Source organism: Xiphophorus couchianus, chromosome 20, assembly GCF_001444195.1.
Source record: "Xiphophorus couchianus chromosome 20, X_couchianus-1.0, whole genome shotgun sequence".
Taxonomy (NCBI): domain Eukaryota; kingdom Metazoa; phylum Chordata; class Actinopteri; order Cyprinodontiformes; family Poeciliidae; genus Xiphophorus; species Xiphophorus couchianus.
In genome coordinates, this window is record NC_040247.1 from 6,454,939 (window position 1) to 6,477,451 (window position 22,513).

A 22,513-nucleotide genomic window follows, 5' to 3' on the forward strand; every position below is an offset into this window, starting at 1 on the left:
TATGAATGAATAAAATTAACTTTCGACGATTTTCCGGCTGATTAAAATACACATGTAAGTATACGGCAGGACTGTCTTCAATGAGAGGTAGGAGGTTCATTTCTTATGGACCTCCTACTTTTCCAATGTTTGATAACATAAAAAATGGGCAGGACTTACGGGCTTCCTCTAAGTGGGAGGAACCTTTATTTGCTTCGGACAACCCATTCAGAAACTCGTCATCTTTGCTATATTAACGCGTGGCTCAGCTCGTGTCTGCATGTCTGTTTCCATAAAGTTGAAGAGGCAGAAGACTGCTGCAGCTGGAAGTTTTTACACATTCACGAAACTGCGTGAGACGAAACAGAAGATCTCATTTGAAACGACGGAAGGGAGAGAGATCACTCCTGATACAAGATTAAAGAGAGACACCACGCTGAGACAGAGAGAGACTTCTTGAAAAGTAGAAAACTCCCGAGGCTCACAGGCTTTTCAGAAGATCAGAAGCTTAATAAAGATTAACAATTTCTGAACGGAGATCCGTAGGAAGACTGTCCATCAACTCTAACAATAAACCGACAGACAAAGAGAAACGCCTTCCTCCCTTCGCTGCCATGGACTCAGGGAAGGTAATAAAACGTAACAACAGCAAGTTCTCTATCCTGTCAAACTTGTTTAGTTGCCGGTGGTTTAAAGGTATTGCGTGAGATTTCACTTCACCCAGTTGTTATTTTTTTAACCCGTTGGGCGCCATGACACTGCTAAAGGTTAAACATCCTTTTGTCTGCTTATTACATAGTTGTTGCGTCTGATAGAGTTTTAATCCCCAAATTATGGCTATTATAGTCTTGATTTCATCTCAAATTAATATGTGTGTCTTTATTTTAATATGTCCGATCACATTCAAATTATTTAAAGTTGCGGGAATCTTGGGTCCACATGTTTAATTTTTTTTACTATGCGTCATGACGTCACGGGAAGGGGGCTTGATTCAGAATGAGGTGGTCCGTTCCTGTAAGAGGCTACGTGACCAACGTTTCAAAAGAGCCCGGCTATATCATGACTAATACTTATGTGTATGGTTCTAATATTCCGAATGTATTCAACATTAATCCTTTTAGGTATGAAAATAAAACAATAAAAGTAAAATTTAAAACAAAAATAAGTCAGATAATCAAAATTACATTTTAGATTTTATTTTTCAAAACAAAATGAAGAAAAAGAAAGATCCGGTTTATAACTTCTGCCTATCTGATTACTGTTTCAAAGTAATTTCTGGAGTAAAATACTTGAAAGAGAGTCTCATAGGGTTCATATGTATTACTTTTGCAAAATATTGTAATACCACAGAAATTTAGAAGGAATTTCATACTAGAATGTGTTTATTAAACTTCAGGTTTTTGAAAGTTTAAGTATAGGCCAACAAAAACTTCTCGGTGTGAAAATCTTATTAAAATACTAAAAAGTAGCATATTTTTCTTATAAAACAAATTAAAAGTTTACTAATTTTTAGTTGCTGAAAAATTAATGGCTTGGTTTGAAAATAATGATGTGCGCCTTTAATAATTTTCAAAGATTCTAATGTTTAGCTTAAGTCTAGTATCAACATTTTAAAAAGTGATTTACTTTCAAAATAATTTTCCTTAACGGTCGATGTTTTTGACAACCTGGTCTCAGAACAATTTAACATTTTGTATCAGGAACAATTTATGAAAACTGGTGACACTTTGTCAGTCCTGCCGATACAGTATCTAGCTATCAATTAAAGGTGCTGGTTTGTTTCAAAACAAAATATTTAAACTAAAACAGTCATATCGGAACAATATGATGGTGTATTTGTCTCATCAAGTTCAGAGTTATGTATTGTAATGCTCTGTGTTCTGAAAATATGACTTATCTGCTGCGTGATAATGTTGGCTCCATCCTGCTACGTTTTGCGGTCACAAGTTACATGCAAACCAGTGAAGCATAAACACCACAGGACTTCAGCCCCCCCATCCTCCTCCTGCTCTTCCCTTGATGTTTCCCTGGCTGTCCTTCATGTCCCTTCATTTGCCAGGGAGGCTCAGGGACATTATGGGAATAGTTCTCAGTGTTTCCACTTCACAGTGTGATGGTGACACAGAGTTGCTCCTGAGTAAGAGCTCTTGGAGAAAAAAGTGAGTCTTAAAGCCTAGAGCTCCCTCTGTGTCAGATGTTGCTTTCATTGGTTCTGAGCTGTTGTGTGTATTTATGTTTCCGTGCATAGGCTAATCGCCGTCTTGTGATCGAGATTTTAATATTTGGCGTTCAATTAGAGTTGGGTAGTTAAGAGCAGATTAACGCGTCACCAGTCATAGTTTGGCCTCCAATGAAGTGATTCATTTGTTTAATCTGCAGCGTCTCTATTGGCAACTATTGTCCCAACAAGGTGCGGCTTGTTAGTGCTGTAGAAGAAGGACATCGTTTATGGAAAGTGCTTTGGTAATTATGTCTAATATGTTGAACTTATCATTTTAGCATTGGATTTTCAGCGATTTTTGTCAACTGGAAAATTTACCCCCGTCTCCCAAACCAGATGAGGATTATTAACTGGGGCCAAACACGTGGCTGATCTGCTCTGTTTGGAACTGGAGAGCTGTTAAGTTCTTACCAGCTCTTATGGCAGCAGGTATTTTGATTGGGGGTCCAGAGCCAGTACTGTTGGTTCATAGTACATCACAGCAGCTGAACTCTTTTGAATGCCTGCTTGTCAGACCTCTGCCAACTCTGACCGCTCTCAAAATGCTCCAGTAGTTTTTCCTTTCATCTGCAAGACTGCCTCCCCTCGGCATGTCTCCTAATGTAACTGTCATCTTTGTTGTAATGAGGCACAATGAGGATTTTCTGCAAAAGATTTCACTACAGCTTGACTATGATGCAGTGTGAAGCAAGATTCCATGTTTGAGGTATTTTATTAGTCCTCTGACTGGTATGAAGTCAGACATACTGTTTTTAACATGTCTTAAGGTGCACCCTACCATTGTTGGTAGTGTAGAGACTTTTTGGAGGATAGAAGTACAAAAACTGCTTGACCCAAAGACAAAACCTCTCCATTAGCTGAGAGACAGCTGTATCCTCATTGAAAGGATAAGGCACAGTATATTGGGGACAGTAAAACCCACATTTTTGTAGTAAAAGTGACTGTCAGTAAATAGAGAAAAGAAAGCAGCTCCTGGCAGATCCACCATCATGTTTGTCTTCACCTGATGTCCAGGTGAACAAACTGACCATATGTGACCTCAGTTTCTTTAACACATGGATGCCAGGTGGGTCAACCATAAACATGCTTCATATTTCACATATATTGACTTCAAAAGCATTAAAGTCCCAGGAAGTCGTTGAATCCTGTTTTTTTCTGGATAACAAGTGAAATTTGTTCTGAAAAACACGACCGATTCTCAACTCCTGAGAATCTGCACTAGACATGGCCGGTCTAGCAGTATTGTAAATGTTTTAAGCAGTAGTAATTTCAAAACCACTTCAATGGGTCACAATAGCATTCCTACACTTTAGAGTCCCTATAATGAGGTAAATAACGAGGAAAAGATTTTAGTCTTTTGTGGGTATTTGACATAGAAAACAGTGGCACAATGCTGTCCCTCCCCCCCACTGCTGTTGCTGTGCACTGCCTGATTCAGAAAGAAGGCTGATATATTTTTATCTTGCATACAATACTGCTAATCTCAGTTTGAAATATTTTTAGACAATTCCCTTTAAACTTTCAGAGCACCATCTTACTCACTCGTAACCCTTTAGCTACTTCAACACTGAATTCTTTTGTGATCAATGGATCATAAAGACCACAATTAAATCCAACATGCATCGTAAATCTTGTGTGTTCAGAGGTCCAGATTGTTTTAAATACTGATGGAAATTGGAATAAATTGGAGTGTTGAAACATGTGGAATTGACGTGAATAGTGTGTAGGAACTTAGTTTGTCTTTATAAAGAGCAGAATGCTGGAAGATATAAAATTCTAAGTAAGAAGAATGTTTACTTGAAAACTACATATTTAACAGTTATTTATTCTAATTTTGTACCTGAGGTTTCACTTGTACAAAACAACAATAAAAATAGTGTGCAGACTGTCAGTGTGTAACATTTTATTAACTACAGTAAAATTAAAGTAGCTAGATCATATTACACATTTTGTTTTTGGATTTTATTTTTGTTTTGATGCTGTCATGGTTAAGTTTTCCATCATGCCTTACGTCCAGAAATATGCACACTGTTGACTTTAATATTACAAGTGAGCTGTCACTAGTGTCACAATTAAATTCAGTCAACACATTCCTGTGGGTGGAGCAGACTATAAATACGTCTTTATCTGTGCCTGGGTGAAGTGCCACTGGCACTGACAGATAAGGCCCTGAAGATTTTTGCAGTGGCATTGGCAGAGTACACCGTACATACTGTACAGGTGATCTGATGTTCTGCTTGAGACCAATTGGAAATGCTTCACAGGACAAACATGCAACGTTAGCTGCTTCATATTCTTAACTGTGGACACAAATGTGGATAATGAATCTATGGCTGCATACAAAAGATGATTTCGTGCAGATATTTCATGATACAGTCCTTCTGAAAGAAGGAGATATCATGTTGCAAGAAATTTCACAAGAAATACTTGGCAAATTGAAAGTACGTCTGGGCCCAATTCCTTTTTTCTTACTAAAAATAGATATCTCTGCCTTACTTTGTTGGGATTTTATTTAACCTTCAACTTTTCAGTAATAATCTAAACAAGTCCAGATCTGAAACAACAATGGGTTAACATATTTGGCATATTGAAACAGAAGAGGCAGACAGGTTTTTTCTTTTTACTTTTTGGGATTTGAATGATTTATATTTTGTTGGTATGTAACAGTTTTATTTTCGCAACAGCAGCAAAAGATTATGGACCACTCCTGGAAAGACATATTTAGCCAGTTTATTGAAGTAGTTGTGCCCAATTTTCTATTTTTATTTTTAAAATTAATGAATTTTTTTTGTAGCTGGATGTTTTTGGTCCTGTTAACTAAGAATTTCAAATCAAAGTAAAAAATGAAAATGTTATATACTTTGCAGTGTTCCCAACATTTTTCATGTTAAGAGTATTTAAATTAGTCAGATTTATCGATCTGTATTAACTGCTTTTGCTGGCAGTCCAAACATTCTTGAATTGTGCGTAGGGGCCAAACAAAATCATTCCAGTGTCCACAAAAGGCCTCTGAGCCACACTTTGGACACCCCTCATGTAGACAATGCTTGATATGATTTGCGTTTTTTTAATCATCTGACTTTTTTAAATTCACTACAATGTCACAGGATAAAGGACAGTTCTTTCAGAATCTGAGCTATAGCTTTATTAATTGCAAAGATGGATGTATTCTCTGCTGACCACTGTTTAACTGTTAAGTGACCACAGTGTGGGAGCAGGGCATGCTATCAGTGTGAGGGCGCTGTAGGAGGCGGGCACATGTCGGGCTCCACACAGCTGTGTAAGCTGAGACCAAAGAGGCGACATGCTGAGAGACGTGATGGGTGTAGTGTAGGCCAGAGCGGTTGATCCGGCGCAGACTGGTAGAAAGGAAATGAAACCAGTCGCACTACTGCCTGCTTTTAATACTTTACACATTCATCGGGGAAATACTCATGAATGACCAAGATGAGTCACGGAGAAACAGAAAAACGACTTTTTCCAGAGCTTGACTAATTACGAATATTTTTTGTTTTTTAGTTTTTGCAAAAATCTGCTATCCCATACTCCTAACATTAAATTTGTAAGATTTTAAGTGAATATTTATCGTGGCTTGTAAAACAGTAAATTCTAGAACATCCTCAAGGATGTTTGAAAAGTGTTTGGAATTTTATAGACCAGACACCAAAAACCATTTGTAGCTCTATGTGTTTGTGAGTCCAAGTGAGATAGTTTTAAACATTTATCACTTATTTTGCATTTTAAAAACACAAGCCTGCCCAAAACTCTCTGTTGAAGTGACCTACTTTATGATTGCAGCAATTTTGAAGTTGCTCATTTGGAATCGAAACAAAGTGGTTTTCCTTTTGATGTGCCACGTGATGAAATGTCAGTTTTTCTCTCATATGACACATGGAATGCAAATTAAAAGAAAAACTAAAGATTACAGACATCACTGCTCATGTGTGAAAAACCTGTGGTAAGATGATGGTTATACATCCGCTTTTCTTCTATTGCATCAGATTTGAACTCATTGCTCCTTTAGTAAAGAATCTCTGTTGGTTCTATTTTACACTTCATAAACGGAGATGTTGTACCTTGTGCCATGTTTGTTGGATAAAATTTATTTTTATGACTTAAAGGGCTTCTCATGTTTTTGTATCTAAATTTAAGGCATTAAAATGACTTAAAATCTTTTAAAATGTATTAGGCCTTAAATAAGTTAATCACAGGTCTTAAATTATGTCATTGCAAGACTACTTAATTTTCTATATTCTATGTAGTTTTTCTTTTTCTCACAGAACTTTTGTGACAGGCAAAGGTTTGAGTCACACACAAACATTTTAGTTGCGTTCTGTGACTTGAGGCAGTGGAGGCTACCACTAACTAGCTTCTAGTGTACCCTTTTTTGCGTCCATTGTGGGTAAATTAAAATTTATTGCCAGTTGGATGGATGACGATTGGTTTTGCCATTGGCTCACTTCTGTTGCCAACCCATATGAGGTTAGGTGTAATCTGTGCAAAACAACTTTTAAGCTAGGCACTGTGGATGTCAAGGCTGTAGAGAGTCATATGCTGTGTGAAAAACACAAAGCTGCCACAAATAGACCCCAGAAGTTTCACTGTTTTTGCTACGCTTGATTGTAATACTGCATGATCCCCCAACCATCAACTATATTTATAGTTTTTTTGGTCTTAATTTTAATTCAGAGTGGCAATAATAAAAGTCTTCAACTTGACTTGCCACAGCCTGCAGATACTCTTATTTTTAAGGGCGCTTTTAAGGACCTTCAAAACATCTGCCAACAGGTGCTGAATCACTTGTGGATTTCCTGTTGACATCCCTTTTTGCAGCTAAACCCTCATTTTCTTGATTAAATTAACATGAATTGACATCACCTCTCTGTCAGCTGGTTTGGATTCTCACAGCCTGGGCTGTATTTCCTTTTTTGACCTTCAGGACTGTCAGAATAAAGAGAAATATTCAACTACACAAAGAGTATAAGGATATTAGGAGGGAGATTCTCCTTTATCAACAGGAAATTCTGCACACTGATCCCTTCAGGTCCCCTAGGCTGGAGGATGGAGAGTGAAATGCTGGTTTATGTCAGTGGTTGTGGTTACAGATGCCCAAATTTGGGTGGGGGCTTCTGCTCTGCTTCATTTCCTTTTACGTTTTATTGTTGCGTCAACTGAACAGGATCCAGTGGTTCTACGTGACTGAGTAAAGGATCAGAATGGCTCAGCGTCTACCGATTTGACAGTGGTTTTTCAACTCTTCCTGTTCTGCTCATCTGACTGTACCGGTTTATGTGACGAACATTTGATCATTGTTGGCTGTGGTTTGTGTACTGATGCCATGACTGGACAGAAAAGTCCTGCTTGCAGACTTATGTCTTGCTTAAACCCTCACATGCAAACACGAAACATTTGCATGAAAGGATCCAGGGAGAGCTTTGATAAAGTTTATTCAAAAACCTTGTGACTGCTTGTTCAGGTCAAACCACTTGTTTTGGAAATGTAAACACATCTGAAAGCTCCTGCTGCATTAAACATGCCAGGGATGTAACACGAATCTGAGAGGCGAAGCACAAGGAGAGAGGGATTGACTCCAACGTTTCGATAATAGAATAGTTCTAATGGGTGTAACCTCACTGCTTCTCTCATGAGGAAGTAAAGTATTATGCTGGCCTTCTTGTTTATGAGTTCCAGGAAACATAAAATATCTCACCTACTTTCTTATTTTGGATTTTCACAGTGAAGAAGGAGGGGTTTCTTATCATCTGGGAGAGTCAGTTCTGGTTAAACTCTGCTAGGATTTCTTTAGAATTCTCTCTCTTAAAGTTTTACTCAGTGCTTCTCACAAATTAGATTCCCTGTGCACTTTGTGTGTTTTGAAGGTTGAAAGCTAGAGAATCTAACTGCTAAGAGCCGTTTGTAGCTGAAGTCAAACATCCACATTTGAGGAGATTTATTTTGTGGACAAATACATCTATTCCCTGAAGGGAGGAGGGATTTAAATAGACTGATTTTTCCCAGAGGCACCAACAGGATTTCATTGTTGATAGTAAAAAGCAGCTGGTAGTTCTCTCAGAGTTCTTGTAGTTCTTCAGAATATATCTTCAGTATCAGAATAAGGGTTTCCTCATTTACCCCAAGGCCTGCTTTAAGCCCCAAACCCAGAAGGCTAAACGAAGTCGGTGTATGTTTTAATATACAGCTGCCAAACTGCGTTACGAACTCGATGACCTAAAAAACAGGAGCCGCCATTGGTTGAAAAGTTGGACCATACAGTACGTGTCCTTTATAGAAAACAGGCATGCAGGGACAGCCTCCAAAAAACCCACACAAGGTTTTATTCTTCATCATCATATCTAGCGGGAGAAAACTGGGCAGTTTCAGACTTGCCAGGTAAGCCTGAAACTGTCACATTTAAAAGTAGCAGTCTGCGCTTTCATCATATCTCAGAGGAGAACAGTTTACATAATCATCTGAAATAGTTTCTCAGGGCTTTTTTATTTTTTTTAAAAGGTTTTCTTCAAAACAATCTTGTTTTTCTTATGTGAAAACTTTAATGAAAATGCCAGGCTGCTATGAAGATTTCAGCAAAATTGGAGATTTTTGGAGAAACAACAGCAGTCATCACTGTGTAAAGAACCACCTTCTAAAAAAAGCAAGGAAGAATTTGGTTTGTTTGTAGCTCAGTGGACCATATTAGCTTTGCGGCAGGAAAAAAAAAGAATGTTAATGAGATCAGCTGGAACTAATTCACATTTGGCATTCAGCTTCACTTACTGTGCTTCTTTTTCAAAAATACTTAAAAAAAACATATGTACCATTTTATTATGTACCGTTTTAGTGTCCTTCAATTTCTGTTTATTGAGAACTTTTTGGGTTTGTTACTTTAATAGTTTCAGACTGTTTACCAATCTCCCAAAATTAAGAAAATCGGCATAAATAAATTTGTGCAGCCCTAGTACCGGCTGATGTTAGTCCTTTCTTAACAAAACAAGTGTTATACCGCTTAACAAATAATTTTTTAATTTAATTTGAATTGCATTTGAATTAACAAAAACTTAGCTCCACTACTAGTGCGTTAGTGTGCCCACCATTGCTTTTCTTCTACAATGTAAGCATTAATAAAGAAGACCCATATTGTTAAACATTTCCCAATCAGTGTATCCCTAGTTTAAAGCAAACAAACAAAATAGCTACAATGAATTGATTATACTTTTCACCACTCCATTCCTAGTACGGAGAATAACTTTCAGTTCTTCTGGTGATAAAGAACGGATCTTCATGCTCTGCGATGAACATGGACTCATGGTTACAAAAACAAAAGCAACTAATTAACCCTTGCTGATGAATTTAATTTTCTCCTGAGGAATTTAGCATCACCAGCATGAAGCCTCAAACAGCGCTGCTCTAATTGTGTGAGAGAAATGTTCTTGGCTAAATTTGGGTCCCATAAAACCACCTAGTCATCACTGAAGGCAGAACATTTGTTTATAGTCATAGTTTCCAAACTTTTTATTGCTGCTTCCAGTCAGATGTGTTTTGTATTACTTACCTACACTTGATAAATAATAAACTGTCTCTTGGACTTTAGCACCTCAAGCCTCAGGGAGTTCTTGTCCTTTTTTGACTTTAATATCATTATGTGGCTAAACTTGGTAAGGCCTCTGCGTGGTTATTTCTCCTCAGGTTAGAAAAAGACTTTGAAGTGACATCCAGGCATGTGATTATCTTATGTTTCCAAAATACGAGGCAGCTTTCCAGAGTAAATCACAGAAACAGCACTGGACTTATAAACAACATGAACTTTCCAGTTCCAGGACTGGATGACCTGAGTGTGAGTTATAAAAGACAAAACAGTTAAAAACTAGACATGGGATTTTCTCACTGTATGAAAACCTAAAGTATAATTACTATAAAATTCTACAAAACAGACAAACTAAATCATATAGGATATTGTTTTATATTAGAGATTATTTTTTACTCACGTAACCTAGAACAAAGATTAAACACTGATTTTTATAAAGAAACACAAGTATAACAAACAGGTTAAAATGTTTCATTGGTGATTGAGTGATCTGATCAGATAACTCCTGAATCGACAGGCAACTAAAAATAGTATCATGTTAAGAGAGTTGGTTGTTGTTCCTTTAGTTTTTTTTTCTTGCATGACTGTTTTGTCTATTTTATCCAGAGAGCTGGATTTAAGTGACACAAAAGTTAACTGGCCTTTTTTCAGCCAGTTGAATGGCAGTGCTCAGCAACAAGTGGGGGAGTGGCAGGACTTTGTTACGCCATATAGGCAGAGAAAATGTGATTGCGAATTTTTGAAACTTTAAAATACTTAAAGCCTTCGTTCACCATGAATTGAGGCAATATACTCAATATGATTTTTTTTTTTTTTTTGTGGAAACGTTAATTTCCATAAATTCTTTTACAATTTATTTATATAACCACAGCAACTCGTGGTTCTGCAGAAAGTTGTTGGGGCTAAAAGACAAAAAAAATGGTGTTTTAATAAGGCTGCTATTTTCTTGTCCAGCAGGAGGAAAAATGAAAGCGGCATACCCCACCATGCTTTATTTACTTCTTGGTATGAGGAAAATCCTTTCTAATCTATGGGGCTCTACTGAGCTTCAACTCAAAATGAGCTCTGTAATCACAGGAACATGAACACAGACAAAGCATCACTACACCTGGGGTTAACCAGGACCGTTTTCATCAGAGAGGTTTACTCATCTAAAACCCGGAGCACGGTCAAAAGTTCAGGGACAATAAGGACGACTACATGGGGTCGAATATGTCTCATGGTCAAATACCTTAAACATAAAAAGCAATACAGAGGGATAATATGGAAAGTAATATGTAATAAGAGCTACGGATGGTCTGGTAAAAATATCAAAGTGCAAAAAGTTAAAATTTAGTCTAAAATCCCATACCGATCACTGCCAAGAAACATTCCTTACTATTCAGTCATAACATTTATCTTATTCTGTTTTTTTCATTTTAAATATAAAAATGTAATGTATGCTACATGTTGCAATACTTTTTTACTTATTATCTGTGAGCCTTACGTTATATAATATTTTTATAAACATGTTCAGATCTGGATGTCAAACCAATCCATCTGTAGCATTTGGAAATTAACCGTGAACTACATTATTACAAATAACTACTACTTTTAAACACACAGTCTTAAAAAGTAAAAGTCATAGACTTGTACATTTCTCAAAAAACATAATCAAAACAATTTCAGACAAAACTTTACCCAGAAAGTGGAAAATAGAGCTGCATCAGAGTTTTTAGCCAAATAAAATATTAGAATCAGTAAAGTGATGCTGTTTTAACCTTATAATTTGAAGTCATTTGTGCTTTTAAAATAATGAATGTTTGCTGGTTAGAATGGTAACTGGTTGAGCTGGTCTTTTCACTGAATACAAAATCTCTACTTTGTGTTTTTGTTTGCAGCAACTAACGTTCCCCTTGTTGATGAGCATTGGCACTGCGGTGATTGGCTCCCTGCAGTTTGGATACAACTCAGGTGTCATCAATGCTCCACAGAAGGTGAGTTGGACACTCAATCTTAGATTATCAGGACATGAGTCCATTTTACACCACTAATACAAATTAACTAAACATTAAATATCTGTAAAAAAAAAAAAAAGAGGTTAGTTTAGTGAATTTGTTTGCTTGCATGACTGGATGTAAGGACAGAATAGGAAAAGTTTGGGTTAAGAGAAGAGATAAAAGTAGCTCTCTTCTGTCCTAATAAGTCCAAGGACATTAGTACCAGAGTTTCTGTGCCCAAAAAAGGACGTCGTCTGTTCAGCCGTCTGCTGGAAAAGGGCAGCAGTTTTTAGAAAAAATAATATGCAAACACTTACCTATCCCTGTAGCTAAACAAAATAATGAAAAATATCTTTTCATGCCCCCAGAGGAACATTTCTAATGTGGGTTTTATTGGCAGACTAGGACACCAGAGAGAATAATTTCTCCTGGAATGTCAAACATTTCATCACAAGTAAATAACTTTTGTGAGGTGGCTTTGCATTGGTCTGGACACACCTTGCAGCCACACAGCTGCCTTTTCATATGACTCACCTTTCCACAGGTTGCCAAACAGGTCAGATCATTTTTTTATCACCTTTATCATGCTCACACCTAACAATTTCTGCTTACAGTAAAAAAAAAAGCAAGCACCTTAATTATCATGCTGTTGAAAATGTTCTAGACTGTGATTTAAACAGACTTTAAAAACGTGGAGAAATCAGGAGAAGAACTCCAACAATGACTTGAAATGTAAAAGAAACACAATAAATGTTTTTACCTACTCTGTTTAAGACCTGAGGTTTTTGCAGAAACCTGACATATTGCCTGTCAGCTAAATCATCCTTTTCTCAGCCTCTGGTGAAATTAAAGGTTGGTTGGAAAAAAAGGAAAAACGAGCTCAGAGAAATGTCTTCAGGTCTGACACAGATAAAATCACTTCCTGATGGTATAACATGAAATCCAATAAAAAGGAAAACAGGTGGAAAAATGTTATCGTTCTAAGTAAATATTCAAATGTGGGGCCTTTTAGAGGGTACAATCATTAACATATTAATAATTAGTTACAACCATAAAACCAAGAAAATAGTTTATTATTGACAATATGTAACATACATTCTTTAACTATCAAAGAGCTAGAAGTTGTCCCTTACAGAAAGGACATGCTTTAAAGACATTCTCTTCTTTTGCCTCAAGAACGTTGAAGCTGTAAGCACAGCCACTTATTTTTTTTCTAAGCACAATAAATGTTGGCTGTTTGCCCCATGGCTCAGATATGAAATGCCTTGCATGTTGCTGTCAAATGAGTCGGATGCCTTTCTCCTGCGACAACCTGACCTAGCGTAAAACTCTCCTCTCCTTTTCACACACACTCAAATTTGAGCGACCTCAGATGCTTGAAAGGGTCTTGTTTCCTACTGTTCTGTAGTATCCTCCTTACTTTATACAGTATGTGCCGTTCTGAACCCAACCAAACTTAAATGTATTACCGTATTTTTAGCCAGAACAAGCTCACCTTAGAAACGAGAGAAACATCCGTAGTTGTTTAGCATTGTTTGTGCTGTTAAATATCTGAAATTCCACCATTTGTGTGCTTAATATACTACTTGGCATTCAACAGCATTTTTGTGGTTTAATTACATGCTTAGAATCTGACAGTCAGTCAGTCAGTCACTTTGAAATGTGACGTTTGTAGAGATGTGCTACTCTTCAAAGGCCACAAGTTTCTGAAGGGGCATTTTGCTCCTATGATCCTTAGAATATCTGCATTTGAAACAGCAAACAACAGAAAACAGCAGAGTTTTCTGTTCCTTGTTAAGAATGAACTGGTCTGGTCCCAAGTACTTAGCTCTGAATTTATTGATTGTTGGTTTGGTACTGAGCAGGGAATATAGAAACCTTAAACATTTCAGATGCTATTTATTGTTAGGTTTCCACATTTAAATCCCTCTGTCTGTCACTACATGTGTCTTTGGAGTTTCTCCTCCACTTCCTTCTCTCATTGTATGATGCTAGACTGTCTTTGTGTGTGATTGGCTATAGTGTGAGCCAATCATAATGAAGTCCCGCCCTCATGTGCGTGGATTCTCAGCAGAGCAGATCAGGGGCATCTGAGGACTCAGCAGCAGGAGTTCACTCTTCTTGTTTGCTACAAAGAGACTTTTTCGCAAATGACACATCACTACTCTGGGCAAAATATGTCTGACAAATGTTATTTGTTGGTATTATGGTAGCTTTAAAACTATTTTTGAAATGTAGTTTATTTTGTATTTAATATAAAAACCCAAAACAGGAACTAAATCTACTAATCAGTCTTCAGCTAGAAGGCCTACTTTACCTAGCTACAGCTGCCAGGTAAACTGGAATAAATGAATTGCCTTCTGTCTGAACAAAAAAACAGACACCAAAAAATAAGTCAACGGTCAAACGGCTTCTATTTAATTTTTAATGCCAATGAAAAGTGGAATCCAAGTGCCTCGAAACAGATTTTTCAGTTTATGTAAAACAATAAAAGCCATATGAATCTTAAAAAATATGAAAGGAAAAAGCTAATACAGATAAAACATTTCTTCAAACTTGCAAAAGTTGTTTTTTGTGTTTTACAACCTAAAAGGTTTAAAATTGCAGCATTTCCTAAAGTAGATAAATATTAAAAATGATATGTTGTTCTTCCTTCAGTAGATCTGTTAACGTCTGTGGCTCTTATTGAGTTTTATTCAGCTGGTCCCCAGGCAAAAACGGCTCTTTGGGTTTGAAAAGGTTGCAGAAAAAGCAATATTAAAGATTTTATGTGCAACCTTTGCACATGATGTTGTGCCTGTAAATAAAGTGGCTAAGTGCAGACGTGTGTATGTGAAGGTCATTGGCATGATAGCGTATTTATGATATCACCAAGCGAGGTCTTGTGAGTGTAAGACGATAGTGGAAATGACCCAGGCTCTGTGGTCACAGTGTCAGTGTACATGTGTGCTGCCACCAAAGGAAAGCCCTTGATAAGTAATAGCACCTCTCTTTAACCACGTCGCCAGGACACTGCTGACTTTCTAATTCCCCTTGCCTCTCCTCAGCTTCCAGCGTATTAAGACCTCTGGTCAGGAGACGTATGACACAACCGGAGCATGCATGACTGACTGACTTTCAGACTAGGCGGTGACCTTTATGAGTCTCATGGGAGTGTTTTGTTGACATGGTGATTAGTGATGGGTTCAGTGGCAACGGGGGAGGGGAGGAGAACTCTGACACTCCTTTGTGTCACTGGCAAACTTCCTGGTTTATACAGGAAGTTATAGTGATTACATAGAGTAGTTAGTACCACCATCAGCTGGTCGCTGCTCTGCCAACATCCATGTTTGGATTTAAGAGGGAGGAAAACATTGCGCACATGATCAGACTGAGGCACTTACGTAACTGTGATGATCGCATTAGAAATGTGCACAACCGTGAATTGTAGCTGTGTTTAATTATGTAACATTAAAATCTATAATCCTATTTACAGTGAAAACCTGTATGAAAGCCTCTAACTTTCTGTAACACGCCCCTCAGAGGTGTGAAATTGCACATGTGCAGAACGCACAGCTGTAGAGTTTATTCTGCACATCCATGGGCAGATAACAAAAACAATGGCGGATAACATTGTGCTGTATTCTTCTGCTCAGTTTGACACAATTTCTGATAAGGAATATATGTGTTACATGACCACTTTCATTCATGGGAGACAGGAGATGGGTTACTGTTCAGAAAGAGATGGAAGCTAGTAAGGTAGTCAAAAACGCACGTGCAATCAATTCTTAAGGTGTCTTAACAATGCTGCCTAATAGTGGTGTGTGATACTTTGGCTGCAGTCTACTACCAAGTAAATACATGACCAGTAACACCGATACCGATCACCATCAAACTTCTGACATTTAGATGTTTTTGTAGTTCTTTGTTTGAATAATTTGTTAAAACTCAGGGCAGAATTTAGGTAGTTTACGAAATACTTTAATAAGATGCTAACATGCTAAACATAAAAACAATGCAAATTTGTGTGCATTCTTTCCTAAATGTGGAACTTTTTCCCAATCAACATCTAAAAATACCAGGAGTTTCCAGGCATCGGTCTCGTGTAAGCGTAGCATAAATCTGTGATATTTATATTTGTGCAGTAAAAGAATGTCTTCTTTTCTTAAACAGATCATTGAGAATTTCATCAATGAGACGTATAAAGATCGTTACGGGGAGGACATTACCAGCAGCTTCCTCACAGGAATCTGGGCCATTTCTGTGTCCATCTTCTCTATTGGAGGCATTTTTGGTTCCTTCTCTGTTGGATTCTTTGTCAACCGTTTGGGAAGGTAAATAAATTACATCTGAGCCATAAGCACTAAAACATAGCATCTTATTTACCATTCTATAATTTACAGAAATGACTTCTAAATGGTTCTGTGTCTTCTACAGGAGGAACTCCATGCTCATAGCCAACATTTTAGCCTTCATCGCAGCTGCTCTGATGGGATTTTCAAAGTTGGCCAGGTCTTGGGAAATGCTCATCATTGGTCGCTTTGTAGTGGGTCTCTACTCCGGCCTCTGCACTGGTTTTGTGCCCATGTATATCGGCGAAGTCTCCCCGACGGCCCTGCGAGGCGCATTGGGCACGCTGCACCAGCTGGGAATCGTCGTAGGCATCCTCATTGCACAGGTTGGTGATCAGAGGACGCTCCTATTTAACCTCCTGGAATGTTCCTGAAACAATCTTTGCAGCTGGTTAATAATGTTTCTTTTCTCCAGATATTTGGGTTGGAGATGATCATGGGTAACGCTGAGTTTTGGCCTCTGCTGCTGGGCTTCCTCTTCATCCCGGCGGTGATACAGTGCGTCCTGCTTCCGCTGTGCCCAGAGAGCCCCCGTTTTCTGCTCATCAACAAGAATGAAGAGAATAAAGCCAAAACAGGTGACTTAAACAAACTCATTATTATTTTAGTAACTGATCATTCATATCAGTTAATCAGATAAAACCAAATGACACATTCTGCAGATTTGTCATTAAACCACTAAAGCCTTCTTAAACATTTTTATAAATACATTAAAAATATAAATAAACAAATTATTAATTACTTTTTAATTCCCTAAAGTGCCATACCAGCATTTCGTTAGTATATGTCTTGATCATTTGTAGCAAAGGATGCATTTGCAGCTAAAAAATACTTAGAACATCCGCATATTAAAAGCTCATTATTTCTGCTTGACTTAACATCGATACAGTCTTGGGTTGATCTGTTGTCTATTTTTTTGATCAACCGATTGATAATTGGACAGCAAACGTGATTATTAGCAGACTTAGCAGTTTAGTTGTTCTTTAAGAAAATTGCCTTTTTTGAGTCTGTACACTCCAGTAAATGATTGATCAATTATTAAATTAGATGACAATTAATTTAATAATAGATTCATCACAATTCATCCAATTAATTTCTTCCTAAATATAGGTTAGAAGTCAGTGATATTAGTAACCAGCCCATGCCTTGTTGCTACAGTTATGTAGGAATATGCCCGAATGGTTTAAAATTGCAATAAGAGAAAGAATAATCTGGCTTAATTTGCAACTAATACCTTTTTTTGACCCATTTTAGTCCTGAAGAAGCTAAGAGGGGCAACAGATGTGAGTTCTGACATGCAGGAGATGAAGGAGGAAAGCCGGCAGATGATGAGGGAGAAAAAAGTGACCATCTTGGAGCTTTTCCGCTCTCCGCTCTATCGCCAGCCCATCATTATCGCCATCGTCCTGCAGCTGTCCCAGCAGCTCTCTGGAATCAATGCTGTGAGTTATTAGGCATTTACACATGTATTGTGTGTGTTGTAAATGACAGAAGGTCCTGAAGACACTGACATGAGGATTGTGTGTTTTCTGCTTTAGGTCTTCTATTTCTCCACACGCATCTTTGAGAAAGCCAAAGTTCCACAGCCTGTATATGCCACCATCGGAGCTGGTGTTGTTAACACTGCTTTCACTGTAGTTTCTGTAAGTACTGCATGAAGATCAGCTCTTATGACAAAAGTAACATTAAATGTATTAAAACAAACAATATAAAAATATATGGATATTTTTATGCTTGAAGCCAAACTGTAAATGTAAAGTCCTTTGACTAATTTCTATTTGATTAGTGACTAAACTCTGCATAATCATTCATTGACTGCAGACACAAATGTCACCAAAAGGATTGCAGTTGTTTGTAATTTCCTTACAGCTGCACGGCCTTCACTCAAAATGAAAGCATTTTAGTTTTATCTTATTGTTGATGATCTACCATGGGGGATTTAACTCATTTTCTCACTCTTAGTTAAATTGGTTCATTGGGTTAAATTTTGTTTTATTCATTCACAAGTTTTAAATTTACTTAAATTGGATCAGATTAAATCTGCCCAGATATAATTTGTTCAGCCATAAATAACGGTGAACCAAGCCGTCCAAGCTCTGTTTGTGTAATTATATTTTCTCATCTGCTTTTCAGCTGTTCGTTGTGGAGCGTGCAGGACGCAGAACTTTGCACCTCCTGGGACTGATGGGCATGGCTGCGTCTGCCGTCCTGATGACCATAGCCTTGGCTCTGCTGGTAGGCTCCCCTTTAAGAAACACAAAATATGTACTTTACGCATCACGCATATTTCTCATCTTCCTTCTTGTCTTTTATTTTTGTAGGATAAACTCTTTTGGATGTCCTATTTGAGCATTGTGGCCATTTTCGCCTTTGTGGCGTTCTTTGAGATGGGCCCAGGTCCCATCCCCTGGTTCATCGTGGCGGAGTTGTTCTCTCAGGGACCCAGGCCGTCGGCCATGGCTGTAGCTGGTTTCTGCAACTGGACAGCCAACTTTATAGTGGCACAGAGCTTCCAGTATGTAGAGGTGAGTGGAAAAAAACAGAGAGGCCTGGTGATAAACTTACTCAAGCACGGCCTTGTGTGGCCAGAAGATAAAATGCAACTTCTTGCTTTTAGACAGAGGCTTTCAGCAGAGAGAGCTCTCTCTGTCCAATTACCTTTTAAATATAAATTTGAACAAAGCCAAATGATAATTTTAAGGATTATCACACTAACATTATGCTTACGCCTTACATCCCCAGAAAGAATATTAATGGATTATTTATAATCGAAGAGAGTTTCATTTGGAATTGATAGAAAAAATGACACATTGTTAAAGATATTGCATTGTAGAGCATGTATTTTAGAACTTTTAATTTAAAGCTGCCGCACATTACAACATGAAATTTTATTGCATTTTTCTCTTCTCTGTTTACTGACCTGTTTCTTTGGACATGGTTGCTAATCTTTCACCGTTAGCATTTCCATGTATAAAACAATTCACAAATATGGTATTGCACTGCAAAAACACAAAATCTTACTAACTATTTCTTGAAATAAGAAAAAACTAAATGAAAAGTAGCTTTTTAGCAAAATATGGGAGTTTGTTGTCAGTAATTCATGACTAATGATAAAGAAGTACTTATTCCACTGGCAGATTATTTCACTTATAATTTATGTTCATGAGTGAAACAATCTACCAGGCAAATTAGTGTTTTTTTAAATCAATTTTAAGAAATTATTTATTTAAACAAGCTCCTAAATCTTGCTGAAAGGTTACTTGTAAACTAATATTGTTTTATTTCAAGTGTGCTAAGATATTTGCATCAAAAACTAAACTAAAAATACGTAGTAAGATTTTGTGCTTTCGCACTGTAGCAAAGATTACTGTAAGTACACAAACAAGTCAGAAACTTGAAGAAGAAGGAACTCATTTCGATGTGGTAACTATTGTTCTCTTTTTATGTCTTGACAGGAACTCTGCGGCCCCTACGTGTTTATCATCTTTACTATCCTGCTGCTCTTCTTCTTCATCTTCACGTACTTCAAAGTGCCAGAGACCCGGGGCCGGACGTTTGACGACATTTCCGCCGGCTTCCGCCAGACGGCCGGCGCTGGAGCAGAGAAACACTCGCCGGAGGAGCTGAACAGCCTGGGAGCGGACTCTCAGCTCTGAGCGAACGATTGCGAATGTTTCAGACAAACTCTTTTTCGCAGGCCGAGCGCGAGCTGGTTAGAAGTGGACAGATCTTCTGGTCGGACTAATTTTTACTCTGTCACCACATTTCGGACATCGTCTCCAAATTGACGGTTTTTACTGCTTCGCTCTTATTGCGTAAAACAGATATATAAAAAAAGATAATAATAAAAAAAAGAAAGCCTCCATAGTTTAGGTGTCCCATGACTGTAGGGAGGAGAGGAGCTGACGAGGGATTTGGAGAATTTCAATATTTTGGAAATATTTTTAAAGGAAAAGACGTATTTGCATCACTCCACCAGCTTCTATCACCTGTTTTTTTAGTATTTTACTGATGCTATTGCTCAATGTGATAATAAACTCAGCACATGGAGTTTATTATCTGGGTAAAGAGTTCTATAACTGTAAAAACAAGTTCACTGTGGAGAGATTCCTGTTTTTATCGACCATACTGTATTGCTGTATCATTTTAAGACTCTGGCACCGTTGTGCTACTGTGTTCTTCCACCAGATGGGGCTATTACTTTACAAAAGTTGCCCAATGTTCCACTTTGACGAAACAGAATGAAGTTACTTAGTATGCAATCTGTCCTGACAAGCAGTTGAATGTTTCTTAAATTAACTCCTTGTTTAGTTACTATGTCAAATTTTATTCTGCTTAAAAAGACATTTCATATCTAAAATATCACTGTCGAATGTCAAAAATCTAATATATTTGGTTCTTTCTTTAGTTGCTTTCACAACTAATTACATTAGTGTTAAGAAAAGGAACTAGACATACCCTATCTCTGGAGTAACAGAGATAGGGTAACAACAATTAAATTAAATCACTCACATTCAGCTGCAATAAAGCCAAAAAATTGCCTCACTTAGGTTTAGATTTAGGTTTAGGTCTGAATCAAGCCGTCACTAGACATACTTCAGGTCAGGCTGAACTTATCTAGACTATACAGCTTCAGTTTAAATTCTCTAATGTCCAAGTGGTGCATTAGTTTAAAAAACTATGTCTGGACCTGCCTGTCGTTCTTCAGAGATAGAAGTAAAGTAGACCAAACTGAACGAGAGGATTTCTGTTACCCTGATTATGTTTTGTTCTGCTATGTTGGTGTTTGTTATTGTTTTGCCACCAGTACTGAATTTAGCAGAATGTTTCTGCTGTCATGCTATTCTGTAGTCATGTGCTTTACTCTGCACCGATGTTTGTAAAACAAAAAAACCCGAAACAAATCCGGTTTGCCTTGCTGCACAAATCGCTGTCTATCTCTGCTGTATCCCTTTTGAGAAACCGTGTCTTCTCTCTGAGTTTGAGTTATCGTTTTAGCAGCACTTTATTATTCACAATGAGACAGATGATGAGGCTGAGTCTGTTACCTTTTGATGCACAGTGAGTATACTTCGTCACTACAGTGAGATGGAAGAACTGTTGACAGCTTTTTAAAAATGTTTTTAAGATGTAACCTTGGAAAGTCGTCCATCTTCCATGGCCCTTTTTCTGCACAGATTTGAACCAGTCATATCACAGCAATGAAGACATTTAACATTAGCAACAAAAAGAAGTTTTTAATCATTCGAGGACCAGCAGTCTGCTACATGTGTAGCAGTTCTTTCCATAACACTGTAACATCTCCACTCTATGCCTTTGTGTGCCTTTCACTTAATATCACCAGAAATGTTTTATAGTAGCAGCTCCAACTGATGTCTACTGCTGATACTGAAGCTAGTAAAATTTCACTCTTGTATATAGTTTAATAAATATGTCTGGGCATTGAACTGTGGTATGTGTAGCCTGTGATATTGAGTACGCAGGTAAAGGCATGGGATGAAGGCAACACATAGATCCATACCCTTCAGATAACGCAAATCCTTTACTTTTTAATGTTTTTTTTACACTTAAATTATTAATGATGTAGAGCAGCACATTTTGCCTTATTTTTCTGTCTGACTACATTGTTTCCACGTTTCAATACTGTAACTTTTAGATTTGCATGTGAAATGTTTGTAGTGTTTAGAGGATTGTGGAAGAAGCTTTTTGTTGAGTAATATGAAATGTGATGGATGATGCTGTAAAATAATTTTAAAACTTGTGTTTATCAGATGAATAAATAAAGTCATACAGACAGATTTGTGAAGTTTTGTTTGATACTTTCAGTTTCTGTTCTTTGCTTCTTTTTTTTTACCACACTTGATTTAGATCAACAATTGGATGTAAATAATAATACAAGCCTGTTTACCTGGTTGGTTTGGAGATTTCTTTCCTCAATAAATGAAATAATCTTCTGAAAATTGTTTTTTTTAGTTAGTCAGGCTAGCTATAGTATTGCATTTTATTTAAAACATTGAAGTATGACCAAAAAAAATGCAAAAACCAATTAAATATTTGAGGGGACAAACTTTTTGGAAGCACTTTATTCAAGTAAGTTTATTTTCTCTTGTCTTTTGATTTTGAAGAGTAAATACATCATCATATTTACCTTCCATGGACAAAGGATGTCATAGATTTCCAGCAAAAAGTTCCTCAATACTCTGATCAATCTAAAAAATAAACATATTTTAGTTGCATTTATAAAAGAGGAATTGCTAGATGATCAAAGTAAAAAAAAATACCACAGTAAAGAAAGTCTGGCATTAAGTAAATGCATAAAGATCCCTGATTGAAACCTGATAAGGGAGTTTAAACCACAGGCAGGTAAAGCAGCTCAGTGTGAATTGGAACCAACAAAACATCAAAAATTATATAGACGCAA

At 37.3% G+C, this 22,513-nt stretch overlaps 1 protein-coding gene across 1 annotated transcript; it reads left to right on the forward strand.

Moving 5' to 3' along the window:
* Positions 1–226: 226 nt before the first annotated feature.
* slc2a1b (solute carrier family 2 member 1b) lies at positions 227–21,890 on the forward strand. Its single transcript, XM_028002611.1, has 10 exons — positions 227–608; positions 11,663–11,758; positions 15,914–16,074; positions 16,178–16,418; positions 16,508–16,670; positions 17,347–17,534; positions 17,631–17,735; positions 18,226–18,327; positions 18,414–18,617; positions 19,548–21,890. Exons 1-10 carry the CDS (start codon positions 594–596, stop codon positions 19,746–19,748), a joined length of 1,476 nt encoding a protein of 491 aa, XP_027858412.1. The 5' UTR covers positions 227–593; the 3' UTR covers positions 19,749–21,890.
* Positions 21,891–22,513: the final 623 nt, after the last annotated feature.